We start from the raw sequence: 17209 nt of genomic DNA, 5'->3' as shown, positions 1-17209 counted from the left end.
AAGCGGTTTCCACTGTAGTTGCATATATCTTGTCCATTTTACTGAGTCCTCTGGGATTTAAATGTTCAACTAATCAACAGTGCAGACCACTAGGGGGCAATGTGGTTCCATCAGGCAGGTTGGGCATTTTCCACCAAAATCAGTTCTTTGTCAATATTTAAGCCAGAATCGTACAAATTGTCTCTATATGCGTCTTGTGATCAAACTGGAAACCTGAAAGAAATTGTACACGGTTATCAAACACATTTAATATAGTTTTAAGGTTCGACTAAAAGTGAGTCTTAGTGAAGTCTTCTCAGTTCGTATGTAGCCATCTGGTCTCTTTCTCTGGGGGAGAGGGTGTTAACATGTCAACCACGATTTGTGGTGAAGATAAGATAGTGAGGTCTCCCACTTTTCCAACAGAGAGATCCTTTGTTCATTCGAGTTTTCGAATTTTTATGGCAAGTGTCTGTTGCTTATTTTTCACTCCCAAAAGCTCTTAAGGGTGTTGTAAATTAGGCAGTTTCTGTCTCTTTTTCCTTTGTGGAAAGAAAATGAAGATGTTTTTTATCCACATACGTAAACATCCCCCATAGGAATGTTGGTTTTGTCAAAGTTTGAAAAACTCTTAATCCACACGGCACTGTGACTGCTACAAAGTTATTTCCTTCCATCTCATTTCCTCCTCAGACTGGATGGCTGTAACCTCTCAGAGAGAAGCTGTGCAGCTCTGTCCTCAGTTCTCAGCTCCCAGTCCTCCAGCCTGACAGAACTGGACCTGAGTAACAACAACCTGCAGGATTTAGGAGTGCAGCAGCTTTCTGCTGGACTGAAAAGTCCAAACAGCAGACTGGAAAAACTCAGGTAAGGATTCATGACCTTTTCAGCTGAGAGCTGGTATAATTCTGGCTTAAATGGATTAAAAACAGCTTCCAGGTACTTTGATCAATGAAACAGGTTGATCTGTTCTGCCTTTTGATTATCTGGCTTAAATAACTCTGATAATGAAATATAATGCACACAGTTTAAAGAAATACCAAAGTGTTCTTTTACTCCTTCGCATTCCTGTAGATTTGTCCTAAAACACAGATCCATCACATACCCAAAGTAAACTACTTTACAGAAATATGAGCTGTTTTTTCCTCTAAATGTGAGCATCAAACCTCCTTTAAATGTGGACACACTGCACTAGAACAGAGTGATGATATCTGTATGGTTATTGGGTTTGAGGTGAACCTGACCCTTTGTGAAGGCGACTGTGAATTAGACAGATGTGCAGCCTCTGGTTTGCTGCCATTTAACGGGCCACAAAGCCACATAATCCTTAAGTGAATCAGAAGTTGAATGTATTTCCCAAACACACAGAATCCTTCTAAGTGTTACTGGAAGTGAATAAGACATGTTTGAACACACTGGGGAAAAACTCATGTCCAAGTGACTTTTATTAACAGATGTCTATAAAGGACTAAAATCAGGATCTGCAAGCTGTACTGCTCACCAAGTCTGACTCCTAATATTAAAATGGAACAAAAAAGGATATTTTACAGCTTTTTATCAGTCTAACTTTAGAAGCTGTCCAAAAGCAGCTGTCCACAGTCCACAGAAATGTTGCTGTTTTTATCAGATATTTCCTCCCCAGACTCCTCAGAGTCATGATGACTGCATGTTTTCAGTATGTCAGGAAAATGAATAAGAATACTCAGGAATACTGTCTGAAATTCAAAAGCAGAGGACATTAATTATCCTGCAGTAAGGGAACGTTTACATACAGAAGCTGTGATGCAAATGTTCAGAGATGCAGAGTTCTCAGGAAGCTTTTATAGGGCAGAGAAGACGGATGCTTGCATCTATGCATGAGACATTTTCTTCTGTCCTGCTGGGAGCAGATAGTGGTGTTGATACCGCCCAGGCTGTGGGACACTCAGTTCTTAGAGCGGACAGTGCTGATCTCCCGAGTGCAGCTATTAATCTCATGCATGTGTCAGCATAAGCAGTTACACAGAAGTAGAAATGATTATATGAGCATAAAGGATCAGATTTTTTCTATCACAGGACGTCCTGAAGTGTAGATTTAGTTTTGCTGCCTAATAGCTTTTCTGCTGCTAAAGCTGCGTCGACGTCACTTCTGGAGCTGGGAGCTTCAAAGTAAGATGAGGGTTGATCTACTACTGTAGACAACAAAGTATATGCTATATTCTACATGTTTTTTTTTATGAATTTTTATGTTGTAGAGTTGTGAATTTATTATATCAATGGAGAAATTGAGCAGCCTTGCTTTGTTGTATACAGTAGTAGATCAACCATCATCTTACTTTGAAGTCCAGAAGTGACGTCGATGCTGCTTTAGCAGCAGAAAAGCTATTAGGCTTGTGTTGATAATAATAAACTCCTGGACTATTTTCAAACTTCCAAATGCATCGCTTTGTGAGTACAGACCATATTTGTACTACTGTAGAAGTTTGGTGTCATGGCATGTGATTTTAGTGTGGTAATTTTGGAGATACGGACCAGGATCCATTAACCCTTGTACGAAGCTATTCGGGATAACTCAGTAACTCAGCTGATGTTCAGCCAATATCGAAAAAACTTTGGGTGGGCTACTTGGCTGGATATCACGGTTCAAATGACCCCAGGTTGAATCTACTCCGAACTATCGCTTTCAAAATAGCATTCATTCGGATATTGCGGCAGTCAGTCAATCTCCCAGGGATTCACTCAGTTGTTTGACAGTAACGTCAGAGAGTCTCTATTATGAGGAGAGGGAAAACTGGCGGCTATTTCCGGGTGGTACTGCACTCTAGGGGTGCCAACGAAGCAGTGCAGAGCACGCCGAACTCTATGGTGGTACTATGAAATCCACATTAGATCCAGCCATTGCTTTGGATAGAATTTTTTATATTTTTTTATTTTCATTTTCCTAAAGGAAGGATAAATTATCCTTTCAAACGGCACTTGGTTTGATTTTTTAGACTCGCTAGATCTTTTTAAAATGCACATTTATTGTCAGTATTGCCTCACGAGTGACGTCAGGCATGTGGCATCACTTTACGGCATGGTCAGTCCTAGCGCTGAGCTAGCAGAGAGGTGTTAGCGCAAATAGTTACAGATTTCAGCACATCCCTTTTACATACTATCTGACTAGCCTCTGGTTTAGCTTTGGTTGTTGTTAGCAGCACCAGGTTAGCACTCTGGCACAGTGGACGAGTGCCGTAAAGCAGCCGGTCGTAATCTGCCGTGCGTTCATCAGATTCCGTTAGCAAAATGCTAGCGGAGATTGACTCGCAAATGCCAGACCTGTAAGAAAACAGAAAGATATAACTCCCAGGTTATTGTACTTTTGATATAAATCTACATCCCGCTCTCAGAAATCACAGTAATATTTTCAGTTTTCAGTCGCTAGCGGGGACATTTTTTGAGTTATTAGCGCCAGCCCTATGGAAAATGGTCATTCTGCACTCGCTCGCCAGCGCCCCCAGAGAAAATCAACTGAACTGCAGCCAAATTTTTTATAATGGGGCGGATAGGAAGTGGAATGGCTGTCTGTAAAAGGGCTGTGGTAACGTCCCATAGAAACTCTTCTTCTTTGTATTAGTTGAAAGCGGTGATTCTCTAACGCACAACAGCACCCCCTATAGGAGTGGAAGGTGGAAAACTAAAATGGATGTGTGTGTATATATATATATTCTTTTTATGTAAATTACATATATAAACGAATGTAATACAGATATATATATATTACAATTAATTAATTCTGACAGCCCTTGTGTATATATATATATATATATATATATATATATATATATATATATATATATATATATATATATATATATATATATATAAAACAACCTGTCTCAAGATGTGATGGTGTTCTGCTGCTTTAAAACAATCACTCTGTTAGGCCTCCTTCTATGAGGGATGAGTACAAAGATTAAGTGCCACAGGGAGTCCCATTGCCACTGAGATACACAGCACACAATCCACACAATCAAAGTGAGTTTATGCTGTCCCTCATGCATGCAAGGGGCAGGTAAGTGCAAAGCTGCGACCCCACAAACATGTTTGTCCCTTAACATGTTAAGACATCATTATAAATGTGCTGTTACCAGAATGGCAATGACCAAGTCGTAGTGCATTATTAAAAGCCCTGTGTTATGTCATAGTATTGTAGTACTATGGTACTTAACTTTTAAATGACTATTAAAGCGCGCCACTGGAGGTACGGCGTGCATCAAGGGGCTACTATTGGTCCCGAGGGGTCCCGAGGGGTCCCGAGTCCCGACCCCTAGTTTGGCACCACGGGCCTATGACTGGCCAACTATACAGTATACCCACCTCAAAAAGGTAGACTACACCACTGTGTGAACGTAACATCTCACTCCATTCATGTTGCCCCGCGTTTCCTATTTAATTATTAATTTATTACACTAGACTACATTAAATCAAAAATGTTATTTTCCAAATTTTATAATCCGACATTTTTAATTGACGTTGTGAGCGAATCGGAGCGAACTGGAGCGGAGCGAAATCGCTCCGGATTTTGGAATGAAAACCGCTCTCCGCTCTGACCATATTTCACCACTCCGCTCCACCGTCCGCTCCACGCTCCGCTCCGTTCACATGCTCTCCTGTATGCTAGTTGTATTGTAGGCTATGTGTTCGCTTGCGTTGAAGAGCCAACACCAAGCGTTTCATATTCTGCCTTTCACAGACTGAATATGAAACGTTCGATGTTGGCACTTCCCATCTTTGTGAAATTTCTCCAAGCGTGATCTTGTTCATCTACCATAGTGATCTGCGTTTTAGATCGTAAAGAGACAGGTGATGATGGTGCTCTAATTCCTCCTGAGTTCGAGACGTAGCCTAGCTTCAGAAATACACGGACTGACCTGATTAGAATAAGAATAGCGTTTTGATCCGAACAAGAATTGTTATCTACACATGAAAATGGATTCATTTGTTCGGGTTATGATTGTAATCGGAATAGTGTAGAGCTAGTCTGCGTTTATTGCGGTGTGTATGTTGGTAGTGCCTGCGCGCATCTGTCTAAGATGTAACTTTTGTAAGTGTCTGTTAATACAAAGGAATCACTCCACGAATACACCATGATGAGGGAAGAATCCCATTCAAGATCAGCAACAGTCCATCCATCCATCCATCCATTATCTTCCGCTTGTCCGGGGATCGGGTCGCGGGGGCAGCAGCTTGAGCAGAGAAACCCAGACGTCCCTGTCCCCGGCCACTTCATCCAGCAACAGTATTATAGCATATTATCTTGAGTTCTCTCTTCAGAAAATCTCTGATTATAGTATCTTACGTGGGCAGTCTACACTTGTGAATCAGATGACCTAACTGCACTGACTAAATAACACAATGGCAGCATTCGCCATGATGTTTAGTTAGTGGATGTGTATAATACAAAGGTGGGCATTTTTACGACAGTGTAGAATTTCAGGTTGACCAGTAGAGATCGCTATACAGCCGCTAAACTACCTTGTATCCCTTTAAAGTATTGGTGAAATAAAGACAGATAATGCCTTATTTAGAGGCTGTATTTTCTGCCCTGTTCACTCCGGCAAAACAGCTGACTGTCAGTGTGAGAAGATGCTTTGCTCACATGGTGTTCTTTGCTGAGCTGAGATCATCAGTAACAAAACAGGATGAGCCGATAACAGCAGAAGATACATCTTTTAGTTTCTGCTTTGGTAGCGAGCATCTGTACTGATCTGCTCATTAGTCCAGTGTTTGGATTTCCTGAAGATGAGTCTCTCAGTGAAGCTGCTGCCGGCTGTGTTTCTGTCTGCTTCTAAATGATGTGACTCTGATGGAAGCTGTGATGTTTAAAGACTGAATGGAAACACTGAACTTAACACTCTGACTCCTCCTTGACTTCAGCTTTGTAGCTTCCTGCTGGAGATGGGGGAGGTCTCCGAACCATCAGCCTCAAACTCCACTGATTCTGATAGTTAGTCAAAGCGTCCATCAGCATCCATTAATCAGCCAAACTGATCAATCAGTCCACCTCTGGATGGTTCCAACACTTTTCTAAGGCTCTGTAATGTTTGGACTGACTGAGATATTCAAACACAACAAGTCACAGTAACAAGTTCTGCTGCTGTCGACTCTTTAAAGAAGTTTGATTCCATGATTCCATTAAACATCACTGCACCATGTTTTTGTGCCTTTAACCTTCAATAAAGCAGTGAACCTGATCTCCATTTCTATCAGTTTGTTCCCATTTGCTCCAAAGTTCCTCCTGACATGTTTGTTTTCTTTGAAACTTGAATCATTTGGCTGCACAACATGAGTTTGTATGGATGGAGCCACTGGTGGAGCTGGCAGAGTTTAAGAGCTGAAGTCACTCCGTCTTTGAAGCAGCAGCATGTTGTCATTAATATTAATGAGAGCTCTTTTTCACTTGTTCTGTTGGACTGTTTTAACCTGCATCCTGTTGGCTTCAGCTCACATGTTTTATTCTTTATTCAGATTGGAGAACTGCGGTTTGTCAGAGATCAGCTGTGCTTCTCTGGTCTCTGCTCTGAAGTCCAACCCCTCCCATCTGACAGAACTGGACCTGAGTCTGAACAACATCAGTGACTCTGCAGCGAAGGAGCTGTGCAGCTTTCTGCAGAGTCCTCACTGTGGACTGAAGACTCTGAGGTCAGACACCATGTTTTAGTTGTTTGTTCAGATTAATATGATGTGAAAGTTGTGCTGGTCTTCATGGTAAAGTCTGTTTTCTTCTGCAGTGGTTTAGTTAATGAAATGATGATTCATTAAATAATGAGAAAACACAGTGAATCTGTCAGACAGAAACAAATCTAGAATCACTGGCTGATGCTTCTAGAGCTCCAGAGTTTGTGAATATTTCTGGCTAAAACAATAACAACAGTTTGGAGCAGCAAAACTCCAAAAGCCCGTTAATCAGCTGATACTAACAAACTCCCCTCCAACACTGTTGGAAATGAACAATCTTTGACTTGGTTAGAAAGCAGCTTTCATCACAGCAGTTATCTTCAGTCAGATTCATTCATGATGACAAAATCCAGCCAAAAGCTTCTCCCACTAATAACTTAAAGGAAATCACTTTCAGTTGAGCTTTATTTCATGAATTCTATCGGTAATTCCCTCTGTTACACAATGTCAAGTCCAACTGAAAGTGATGCTGACATTTAGTGACTGTGAGGAAAACACAAAGAAGAGTTTATCAGAAGAAGAATAACATGATTGGACGATGGATGGAAGAAAAGCTGTGAGCTAACTTGTTGCTAGGTAACAGCAGATGGAAGGAGGTTGTGAGTGTGTGTGAGCAGCTTTTTTATTTCCACTTTAGTCTCATTTCTTCATATTTGAGATGTTTTCTGTTTTCAGATTCAAACTTTCTGTCAGATTCTGAACTTTTTTCCACCTTCTGATCCGTTTTTTCACTTTCAAACTATTGCTGCTGACCTGCTTTGAGAGCCAGGACGTCAGCTGACAGGGGGGTTAAATCCTGACTGCCAAAATAACAGAGGAGGCTGAAGGGACCCCCCATCATGCTGCCTTCACGGACTGTGGGAACTGCAATCCTTTCTAAGACACCTCCTCCACACTATATTTCCATGAGTGCTGGTGAAAACAACCTGCAGCACTGACACACTTTGTTAACCCATTTAGGCCTAAAACGGCTGGAAAAGAATGCCTGTAAAACCTATGGGCGATTTCAGAAAGACCCCCTAAAACCTGAAGTTTTTCTGTAAATTCAGCAATTGTGTCAACGCCTAATAAATGATTGATTTCTCAGCCTCTGTAGCAGATAGAAACAAAATTCAAAAAGTATTTGAGAGCTTACACCTGTGGCTTTCTTTGAAAATTGAGTTTATTTACATACACCTTCACGAAAATAGAAAATTTAAAAAGTAAAATGCAGGAACAGCGCTATTTTTAATTAGAAAACAGTAATAAAATTAAATTAAATTTTATATTTAAATTACTTATTTATATATTTATTTTATCGCCAGTCTCTTCGTACTGGCAGCACAAGGAGTCCCATGCCCATACACATTCCAATAAATGTTTTCATCTCTGGCACAGTTTGGCACGTGTGACCACCTTGCCATCTTTGCTCGAGTTGGAGTCTGATGTACCTGGTCACTGTACCTATTCGTCTCGGAAACGAGATGCGCCCAAAGCTCCTCAGTAAAAATATGATTAAATGCCTGCAACGGTGTGGCATCTGCAGGTAAATCGACTTTCACCCCTGGTGTGCGGTTGAAATCTCTCTGTCGATTACGGTGGTAATTGTCAGTCTTCCACTCACATTCAAACCCTTCAAAATCATCCTCGTTGTTATCGTCATCTTCAAACATATGTGCTAGCCATAAATTTCGATCAATTGGGTCAGCACGTTCATCAGCGTCATCAAAGCCAAGAACATCCTCACAATCGCTACCGTCTGAAATGTCTTCCCACTGAAAGTCCTCCATGCTTGTTCGATGTAACTTAACTTCAAAACAATGACACGAGGAACATGACGACACTCTCACGTGTCTATTATAATAGATTTAATTGGTGCATAGGTCAATAATTGGTGCAAAACAACCTTATACATGAAAAAAGACGTGCACGCTTTCCCGGCCTTAAAGGTAGAATAACGCAACAGCGCCCCCGGCTTTAAAGGTAGAAATGCGGCAATGCTTTCCCGGCCTCAATGGGTTAATGTCAGCTGTTTCTGTCAGCACTCAGCACAAATCACAGTTGCTCATCGTCCATGATGGACAGCAGCTTGTTCAGAGTCCTTTTCTCTGCATCTGATGTTAAGGACTCCAGCTCTGCAGCAGCCACAGAGCCAGCTTTCCTCAGCAGCCTGTCCAGTCTTCTGACATCTCTCCTCTTAAAGTTGCCTCCCAGCACACCACCGCATAGAAGAGAAGGCCAGCCACTAAAATATGAAGAATAACAGAAGAGAAGATTTGATATCAAATCAAAGTTAGCTTCAAACTAAAATCATCTCTCTTTTAGTTCTTGTGATTTAGTTGAAATGATTTAGTGATATGTGGAAGTATCCAAATATTCAGTGTTTCCACATGTCTGAATTAATCTTCCCTTACATCTTTTTCACCTGCCAAAACAATTCTTTCCTCACTTTCAGAGACTGAAGCAGAGCTGTTCCTTAGAAAAATCATCCTGGTAAAAAACATTTTTCTTAAGTCATAAAAGGAGAGAAAACACTTTAGATCACAAGTAAAAATGGAACAGCTGAAATGTAGCTTCGACTCACCTTTCTGGGTCCATCTGAGAGATCTTTGATCAGTAAAGATTGTAAAGCTGGATGAAGATTAAACTGCAACCCAAACTGACAGATCTGCTGGTTCTGCTGCTCATTTGAACATGACAAATGTGCAGAGTTCAGTCACTTTAACTCCAATGACTCAGTCTTCTTTGGGTTTTAGTCTAATTAGTGACAGACTGGAGGAAATGGCAAAGCACTGACTCAGCACTTTATTCTAAACATGAAGGATGAAAAATCACCAAAGTTGAGAGGATCACATAAAAAAACAATCCATAAAAAAGTGTGTAGAAACCAGAGTGGAATTCAGAATTACACCAAAGAAGAAGAAGCTTTTTGATTTGTGTTTAAAAATGTAAAAATCCAGAAGTAACAGATGTGCAGCAAAACCCTGCCAGCACAGAGAGATGGTGCCACCTCTTCAGAGGGCTGTGCTACAAGGACATATTGATGGCTCACCGAGGAATGTTGGGCCTAAAGTCAGTCAGAGTTTTCAGTGTCAGATCACCGTGGTAACAGGTGGTGATCACATGACCTGCTCTGAAGCAGGTTCTGTTCAACATTTCATCTGAAGTTCCGAACAAAAAGGCTCAACCCATTCACTGATGAATTTCCAGATGTCCCAGATTAAAAGATAAACACAGTAAATCATTTAAATGTGGTCAGGCAGAAGTGATGCATTGTTGTTTATTTCTGACATTAAAACCAAACTCAAAGATTGTTCTGATCAATGTTAAAAATGTCAGATTGTCAGCCATAACTAACAGAAAATCCATGATTCAGCTGCACAATAACAGGTCAGAGTGCAGCAAGTTGAGTCAGTACTGACGAAGTTTGACCTTTTTAATCATCACATTTAACCAGAATGGAATAATGTTTTCATTAGATTTCGTTTTCCAGAAAAGTTTGAATTTTTTTCTCTAAAATATGACAGAAATAACTTGACTGACCAACTTCAAATGTTGACTTTAATGTAGAAAGAGTCAGAAAAGGGAGAGAAGCATGTTCACCATAAGCCATGGGTACTCTATCAGGCCACTGAAAGCTCGTCCAACTTTCAACCTAGTGCTTTATTGTAGCCCAGGGACTAAAGCTCCGAGTTATAGACCTCTTTGCATTTTAACTGTGTGGCAACTAGTTCTGAAGTAAACCCACCCACCCAGTTAGCTGACGACACCACCGCTGTAGGACAAACGATGACGAGCCGGCCAACAGGGAGGAGGTCCAGCACCTGACCCACCGGTGTCTCCACAACAATCTGGACCTAAACACATCCAAGAATAAGGAACTTATCGTGGATTTTAGGAGATCCAAGAAGTCCATGCTCCCCTCCCTCCATCAGGGGAGAGGAAGTCAAGAGGGTGGAGAGCTTTAAGTTCCTCGGAGTCCACATCTGGGCTAACCTGACCTGGTCCACCAACATCTCCTGGCAGGTGGAAAGCAGGGCAGCGCCTTTACTTCCTCAGGAAGTTAAACCAGGCCCACCTCCCTCATCACCTGCTGGTTAACCTCTACAAGACCACCATAGAGAGCATCCTGATGGTGGAGGAGGGGGTTCTAAGAAGGAATGCAGCTGATACTGAGGTGAATAGGCCAGTTATAGAGAGAAATATGGAGCGGAAAGCTAGAGTTGTGGCCAAGGGCAAATAGCAACAAAGAATGGGAGGCAGTCAATAAAGATTTGTCGATAATATTAGATATATTAGGAGGAAATACAAGCGATAGGCTAGAGAAGATGGGATATATAATTTACTCCTATGGTGTAGAAAGATTTGGGGTGCAAGATAGAAAGAGGGTTGAAAGAGTACATTTAGTTAAGTCTAGACGGCAAAAAGAGATGGAGAAATTGGTTAAGGAGTTGATAGATCACTGATCTATATAGGGAGTATAGGGAATTATTCACTGAGTGGTTAATTTTTTCTTTAGCGCAAGTTTCTTGTGTTTATCTTAAATCCAGTAGCAAAATATAACAATAAAATGTTTTATACAACCGCAAACCATTTAAAAATATAAAGTGACCGTACAAGTGGCAGATGTAAGTGACACACTAGTGACAGACCTGGATTCAAATATGATATTTGGAAAGGCACATAATGGATTAAAACTGGTTTGTTCACAGTGTTATGTGGAGGGTGTGAAGTGTTTTCCGGGTTATTGAGCAGCCTCAGCAACATTCTTCCTTCCATACTCTGCTCCTGGGGCTCCAGAGCAGTTTGTTTGTCTCTCTGGCTCTGATGCTGCTGCCCCAACAGATGCTGCGAGGCACATCACACTTTCCACCACAGACCTATAGGACATATGGGGATGTGCAACACCCTGATGCAAATGTTGTACGACATTAGCTTCCTCCAGGTTAATGATTTTAAAGGAAAAGAAGGAAAATGTCTGTTTGGTTTGTCTTTCTTTTACTTTTGTAAAGCTGTTGTTTTGTGTTGACTCAGTTTTTGCTCTACTTCCATGTTCTGTATTTCAGTCATGTTTCTAATGAAATCAGCTCCTCTTCTGTATCTTGTTAGCTTTACTTCCTATTTTATTTGGGAGAACTTGCTTCACGTTTGTATCCGGTTCAGCTGTGCTTCTCTCTCATGTTTTCCTCCAACTCCTTATCCATTTCTCAGTTTCCACAGAGGCTGAATGAAGGAGACATTTGTACGCTCAGCAGTTGATCAGAGAGCAGAGACTCAGATTAAAGTTGAAGGAGAACAGATCTGTAGCTTCAGCTTTGTAGCTTCCTGCTGGAGATGTGGGAGGTCTTCCAACCATCTGCCTCAAACTCCACTGATTCTGATAATTAGTCAAAGCGTCCATCAGCATCCATTAATCAGCCAAACTGATCAATCAGTCCACCTCTGGATGGTTCCAACACTTTTCTAAGGCTCTGTAATGTTTGCACTGACTGAGATATTCAAACACAACAAGTCACAGTAACAAGTTCTGCTGCTGTCGACTCTTTAAAGAAGTTTGATTCCATGATTCCATTAAACATCACTGCACCATGTTTTTGTGCCTTTAACCTTCAATAAAAGAGTGAACCTGATCTCCATTTCTATCAGTTTGTTCCCATTTGCTCCAAAGTTCCTCCTGACATGTTTGTTTTCTTTGAAACTTGAATCATTTGGCTGCACAACATGAGTTTGTATGGATGGAGCCACTGGTGGAGCTGGCAGAGTTTAAGAGCTGAAGTCACTCCGTCTTTATTGAAGCAGCAGCATGTCGTCATTAATATTAATGAGAGCTCTTTTTCACTTGTTCTGTTGGACTGTTTTAACCTGCATCCTGTTGGCTTCAGCTCACATGTTTTATTCTTTATTCAGATTGGAGAACTGCAGGTTGTCAGAGATCAGCTGTGCTGCTGTGGTCTCTGCTCTGAAGTCCAACCCCTCCCATCTGACAGAACTGGACCTGAGCTGGAACACCATCAGTGACTCTGCAGAGAAGGATCTGTGCAGCTTTCTGCAGAGTCCTCACTGTGGACTGAAGAGTCTGAGGTCAGACACCATGTTTTAGTTGTTTGTTCAGATTAATATGATGTGAAAGTTGTGCTGGTCTTCATGGTAAAGTCTGTTTTCTTCTTCAGTGGTTTAGTTGATGAAATGATGATTCATTAAATAATGAGAAAACACAGCGAATCTGTCAGACAGAAACAAATCTAGAATCTCTGGCTGATGCTTCTAGAGCTCCAAAGTTGGTGAATATTTCTGTCTGAAACAATAACAACAGTTTGGAGCAGCAAAACTCCAAAAGCCCGTTAATCAGCTGAAACTAACAAACTCCCCTCCAACACTGTTGGAAATGAACAATCTTTGACTTGGTTAGAAAGCAGCTTTCATCACAGCAGCAGTTATCTTCAGTCAGATTCATTCATGATGACAAAATCCAGCCATAAAGCTTCTCCCACTAATAACTGAAAGGAAATCACTTTCAGTTGAGCTTTATTTCATGAATTCTATCAATAATTCCCTCTGTTACACAATGTCAAGTCCAACTGAAAGTGATGCTGACATTTAGTGACTGGGAGGAAAACACAAAGAAGAGTTTATCAGAAGAAGAATAACATGATTGGACAATGGATGGAAGAAAAGCTGTGAGCTAACTTGTTGCTAGGTAACAGCAGATGGAAGGAGGCTGTGAGTGTGTGTGAGCAGCTTTCCATCAGGTGAGAAATGTGTGAAAACATGGAGCAGAGTCAGTGTTTGATAGCTGTGCAGCCAAAGAGAAGCTGAACAGGTGAAGTGCTGCGACCCTGTGCAGGTGAGCCCAACACAGACACAAAGGATGATCACTGAGCTGCCATGAAGGAGGGAGGCAGGGACTGCTTCATCACTGCAGATACATGCTGTTCTGTTCCCCTGCTGGCTGTGTGGGAGCTGTTCCCAGCTGTTTTATTCAGTAAGAGCTCAGAGTTGCTGTGAGCAGCATGTGAGTGAATGCAGGCTGAGAAACAGCAGATAAGAAACATGAAGCTTCATCAGTTTCTCTGAGGAACAAAAAACCAGATTAAAAGTGAAAAAAAGTGCAGCAGACGTTTATTTCAGTTTGAATGTAAAGTTCATTCTTCTTTCATAGTTTTTTATTTCCACGTTAGTCTCATTTCTTCATATTTGAGATGTTTTCTGTTTTTAGATTCAAACTTTCTGTCAGATTCTGAACTTTTTTCCACCTTCTGATCCGTTTTTTCACTTTCAAACTTTTGCTGCTGACCTGCTTTGAGAGCCAGGACGTCAGCTGACAGGGGGGTTAAATCCTGACTGCCAGAATACCTGACTGATTCTGATAGTTAGTCAAAGCGTCCATCAGCATCCATTAATCAGCCAAACTGATCAATCAGTCCACCTCTGGATGGTTCCAACACTTTTCTAAGGCTCTGTAATGTTTGGACTGACTGAAATATTCAAACACAACAAGTCACAGTAACAAGTTCTGCTGCTGTCGACTCTTTAAAGAAGTTTGTTTCCATGATTCCATTAAACATCACTGCACCATGTTTTTGTGCCTTTAACCTTCAATAAAACAGTGAACCTGATCTCCATTTCAGTCAGTTTGTTCCCATTTGCTCCAAAGTTCCTCCTGACATGTTTGTTTTCTTTGAAACTTGAATCATTTGGCTGCACAACATGAGTTTGTATGGATGGAGCCACTGGTGGAGCTGGCAGAGTTTAAGAGCTGAAGTCACTCTGTCTTTATTGAAGCAGCAGCATGTTGTCATTAATATTAATGAGAGCTCTTTTTCACTTGTTCTGTTGGACTGTTTTAACCTGCATCCTGTTGGCTTCAGCTCACATGTTTTATTCTTTATTCAGATTGATGGACTGCAGTTTGTCAGAGATCAGCTGTGCTTCTGTGGTCTCTGCTCTGAAGTCCAACCCCTCCCATCTGACAGAACTGGACCTGAGCTGGAACATCATCAGTGACTCTGCAGAGAAGGAGCTGTACAGCTTTCTGCAGAGTCCTCACTGTGGACTGAAGACTCTGAGGTCAGACACCATGTTTTAGTTGTTTGTTCAGATTAATATGATGTGAAAGTTGTGCTGGTCTTCATGGTAAAGTCTGTTTTCTTCTTCAGTGGTTTAGTTGATGAAATGATGATTCATTAAATAATGAGAAAACACAGTGAATCTGTCAGACAGAAACAAATCTAGAATCACTGGCTGATGCTTCTAGAGCTCCAGAGTTGGTGAATATTTCTATATGAAACAATAACAACAGTTTGGAGCAGCAAAACTCCAAAAGCCCGTTAATCAGCTGATACTAACAAACTCCCCTCCAACACTGTTGGAAATGAACAATCTTTGACTTGGTTAGAAAGCAGCTTTCATCACAGCAGCAGTTATCTTCAGTCAGATTCATTCATGATGACAAAATCCAGCCAAAAAGCTTCTCCCACTAATAACTGAAAGGAAATCACTTTCAGTTGAGCTTTATTTCATGAATTCTATCAATAATTCCCTCTGTTACACAATGTCAAGTCCAACTGAAAGTGATGCTGACATTTAGTGACTGTGAGGAAAACACAAAGAAGAGTTTATCAGAAGAAGAATAACATGATTGGACGATGGATGGAAGAAAAGCTGTGAGCTAACTTGTTGCTAGGTAACAGCAGATGGAAGGAGGTTGTGAGTGTGTGAGCAGCTTTTTTATTTCCACTTTAGTCTCATTTCTTCATATTTGAGATTTTTTCTGTTTTCAGATTCAAACTTTCTGTCATATTCTGAACTTTTTTCCACCTTCTGATCCGTTTTTTCACTTTCAAACTTTTGCTGCTGACCTGCTTTGAGAGCCAGGACATTAGTTGACAGGGGGGTTAAATCCTGACTGCCAGAATACCTGACTGATTCTGATAGTTAGTCAAAGCGTCCATCAGCTTCCATTAATCAGCCAAACTGATCAATCAGTCCACCTCTGGATGGTTCCAACACTTTTCTAAGGCTCTGTAATGTTTGGACTGACTGAGATATTCAAACACAACAAGTCACAGTAACAAGTTCTGCTGTTGTCGACTCTTTAAAGGGGATAGAGAATCAAAATCATCTTTTTCCCGGTTTTGGTGTTAGTTCTGAGTCTCCCCGCTGTGGGGAGAACACACGAAGTGCCAGCAAGTGTCAGAACCTCTGTTTCAAGTACTCCCCTTTTTAAAATTGCCCCCAGAATATCCCCCAATCCGTTTTTGTGAAAAAGTGACGTCACTTTTTCAGCAATCGCCCCCCCCACACCCAAATCCACAGCCACCCCGTTTCAGACACGCCCCTTCGGCGAGAAACAGGAACAGGTGTGCCTTCCAAGGCTGTGAAAGCGGACTACGATCGTTACATATTCTTCCCCCGGAAAGCAATGTTCACGATCAATGGCTTTTATTTATTTTTAACAGCATCCCCAACCGCCGACTTTTCCTTTGCACTGCGCATTTCACGGAGTACAGTTTCACAAAGCTTGTACGGTTCCGAGCAGCAAAGTAAATGGTCAGTTCCGACAGGGACAGACACAGACTGCAGGGAGCTGTGCGCTCTGCTGAGAAGGTGATCAGCTGCACGTCTCCAGGACTATGGGGCGAGCAGGTCGGATCACAGCTGACCCTTCTCTATTTGCACCACTCCCCTTGGGCAGGAGGCTTCAGTCCATTCGGACCAGAACCTCCCGTCACAGAAACAGTTTTTTCCCCCTTGCAGTTGGACTTATGAACACTTCATAATCACCTCATAACCTGCCCCAGTCACTTTACCATCATTAAAATTGCACTAATGAAGCTGCACTGTTGTTGCTCTGTATATTGGATACTGTGTATTGTTGTACACACCTTGTACATTTTATATTCATATATTTTTATTATTTTTATCCCATGCTACATGTTTGCACCTTACGCCGCAGCAAATTCCTAGTTAGTGAACACTGTTCACTAACAATGGCAATAAAACGAATTCTGATTCTTGTGAGGTTTCGTTCCCCGCCGGCTCTGTTTTCAGTGAGAGGAAAGGCAGCCAATCAAGCAACGGCAACCGAATAGCGCCAACACCTACCTGCATTTCATAATGAGGTTGCCAGATAAGCTCTGAAATAACGCCAATAAGGGAAAAAGACGCATTCTAAACCCAGCATAGTAACAGCTGTTTCAGAGAGCCTTTTAAGGAGGTTCTGAGCCATTACAGACCCAACCAATTTTTTTCGGGCTACATATAACATCACAGAACAAGGATTAATGCCCCATCCAAACATTCTCTATCACCTTTAAAGAAGTTTGATTCCATGATTCCATTAAACATCACTGCACCATGTTTTTGGGCCTTTAACCTTCAATAAAACAGTGAACCTGATCTCCATTTCTATCAGTTTGTTCCCATTTGCTCCAAAGTTCCTCCTGACATGTTTGTTTTCTTTGAAACTTGAATCATTTGGCTGCACAACATGAGTTTGTATGGATGGAGCCACTGGTGGAGCTGGCAGAGTTTAAGAGCTGAAGTCACTCCT

At 41.4% G+C, this 17209-nt stretch overlaps 1 protein-coding gene across 6 annotated transcripts in view; it reads left to right on the top strand.

Moving 5' to 3' along the window:
• LOC142385541 (protein NLRC3-like) overlaps positions 1 to 17209 on the top strand; it is a 197274-nt gene that overhangs the window by 166243 nt on the left and 13822 nt on the right. For 3 of the 6 annotated variants that reach the window (XM_075472157.1, XM_075472158.1, XM_075472159.1), the window contains 4 exons: positions 673 to 846; positions 6469 to 6642; positions 12565 to 12738; positions 14551 to 14724. The exons of 1 other annotated variant lie outside the window; for it this stretch is intronic. In XM_075472157.1, the coding sequence (XP_075328272.1) occupies positions 673 to 846; positions 6469 to 6642; positions 12565 to 12738; positions 14551 to 14724 (696 nt within the window). The remainder of the gene's footprint in view (positions 1 to 672; positions 847 to 6468; positions 6643 to 12564; positions 12739 to 14550; positions 14725 to 17209) is intronic. 2 more of the 6 variants (XM_075472155.1, XM_075472156.1) reach the window with 1 other exon arrangement.

Source organism: Odontesthes bonariensis, chromosome 8 (genome assembly GCF_027942865.1).
Source record: "Odontesthes bonariensis isolate fOdoBon6 chromosome 8, fOdoBon6.hap1, whole genome shotgun sequence".
Taxonomy (NCBI): domain Eukaryota; kingdom Metazoa; phylum Chordata; class Actinopteri; order Atheriniformes; family Atherinopsidae; genus Odontesthes; species Odontesthes bonariensis.
The sequence above is the reverse complement of the archived record's forward strand: the minus strand, read 5'-3'. Positions and strand labels throughout refer to the sequence as shown.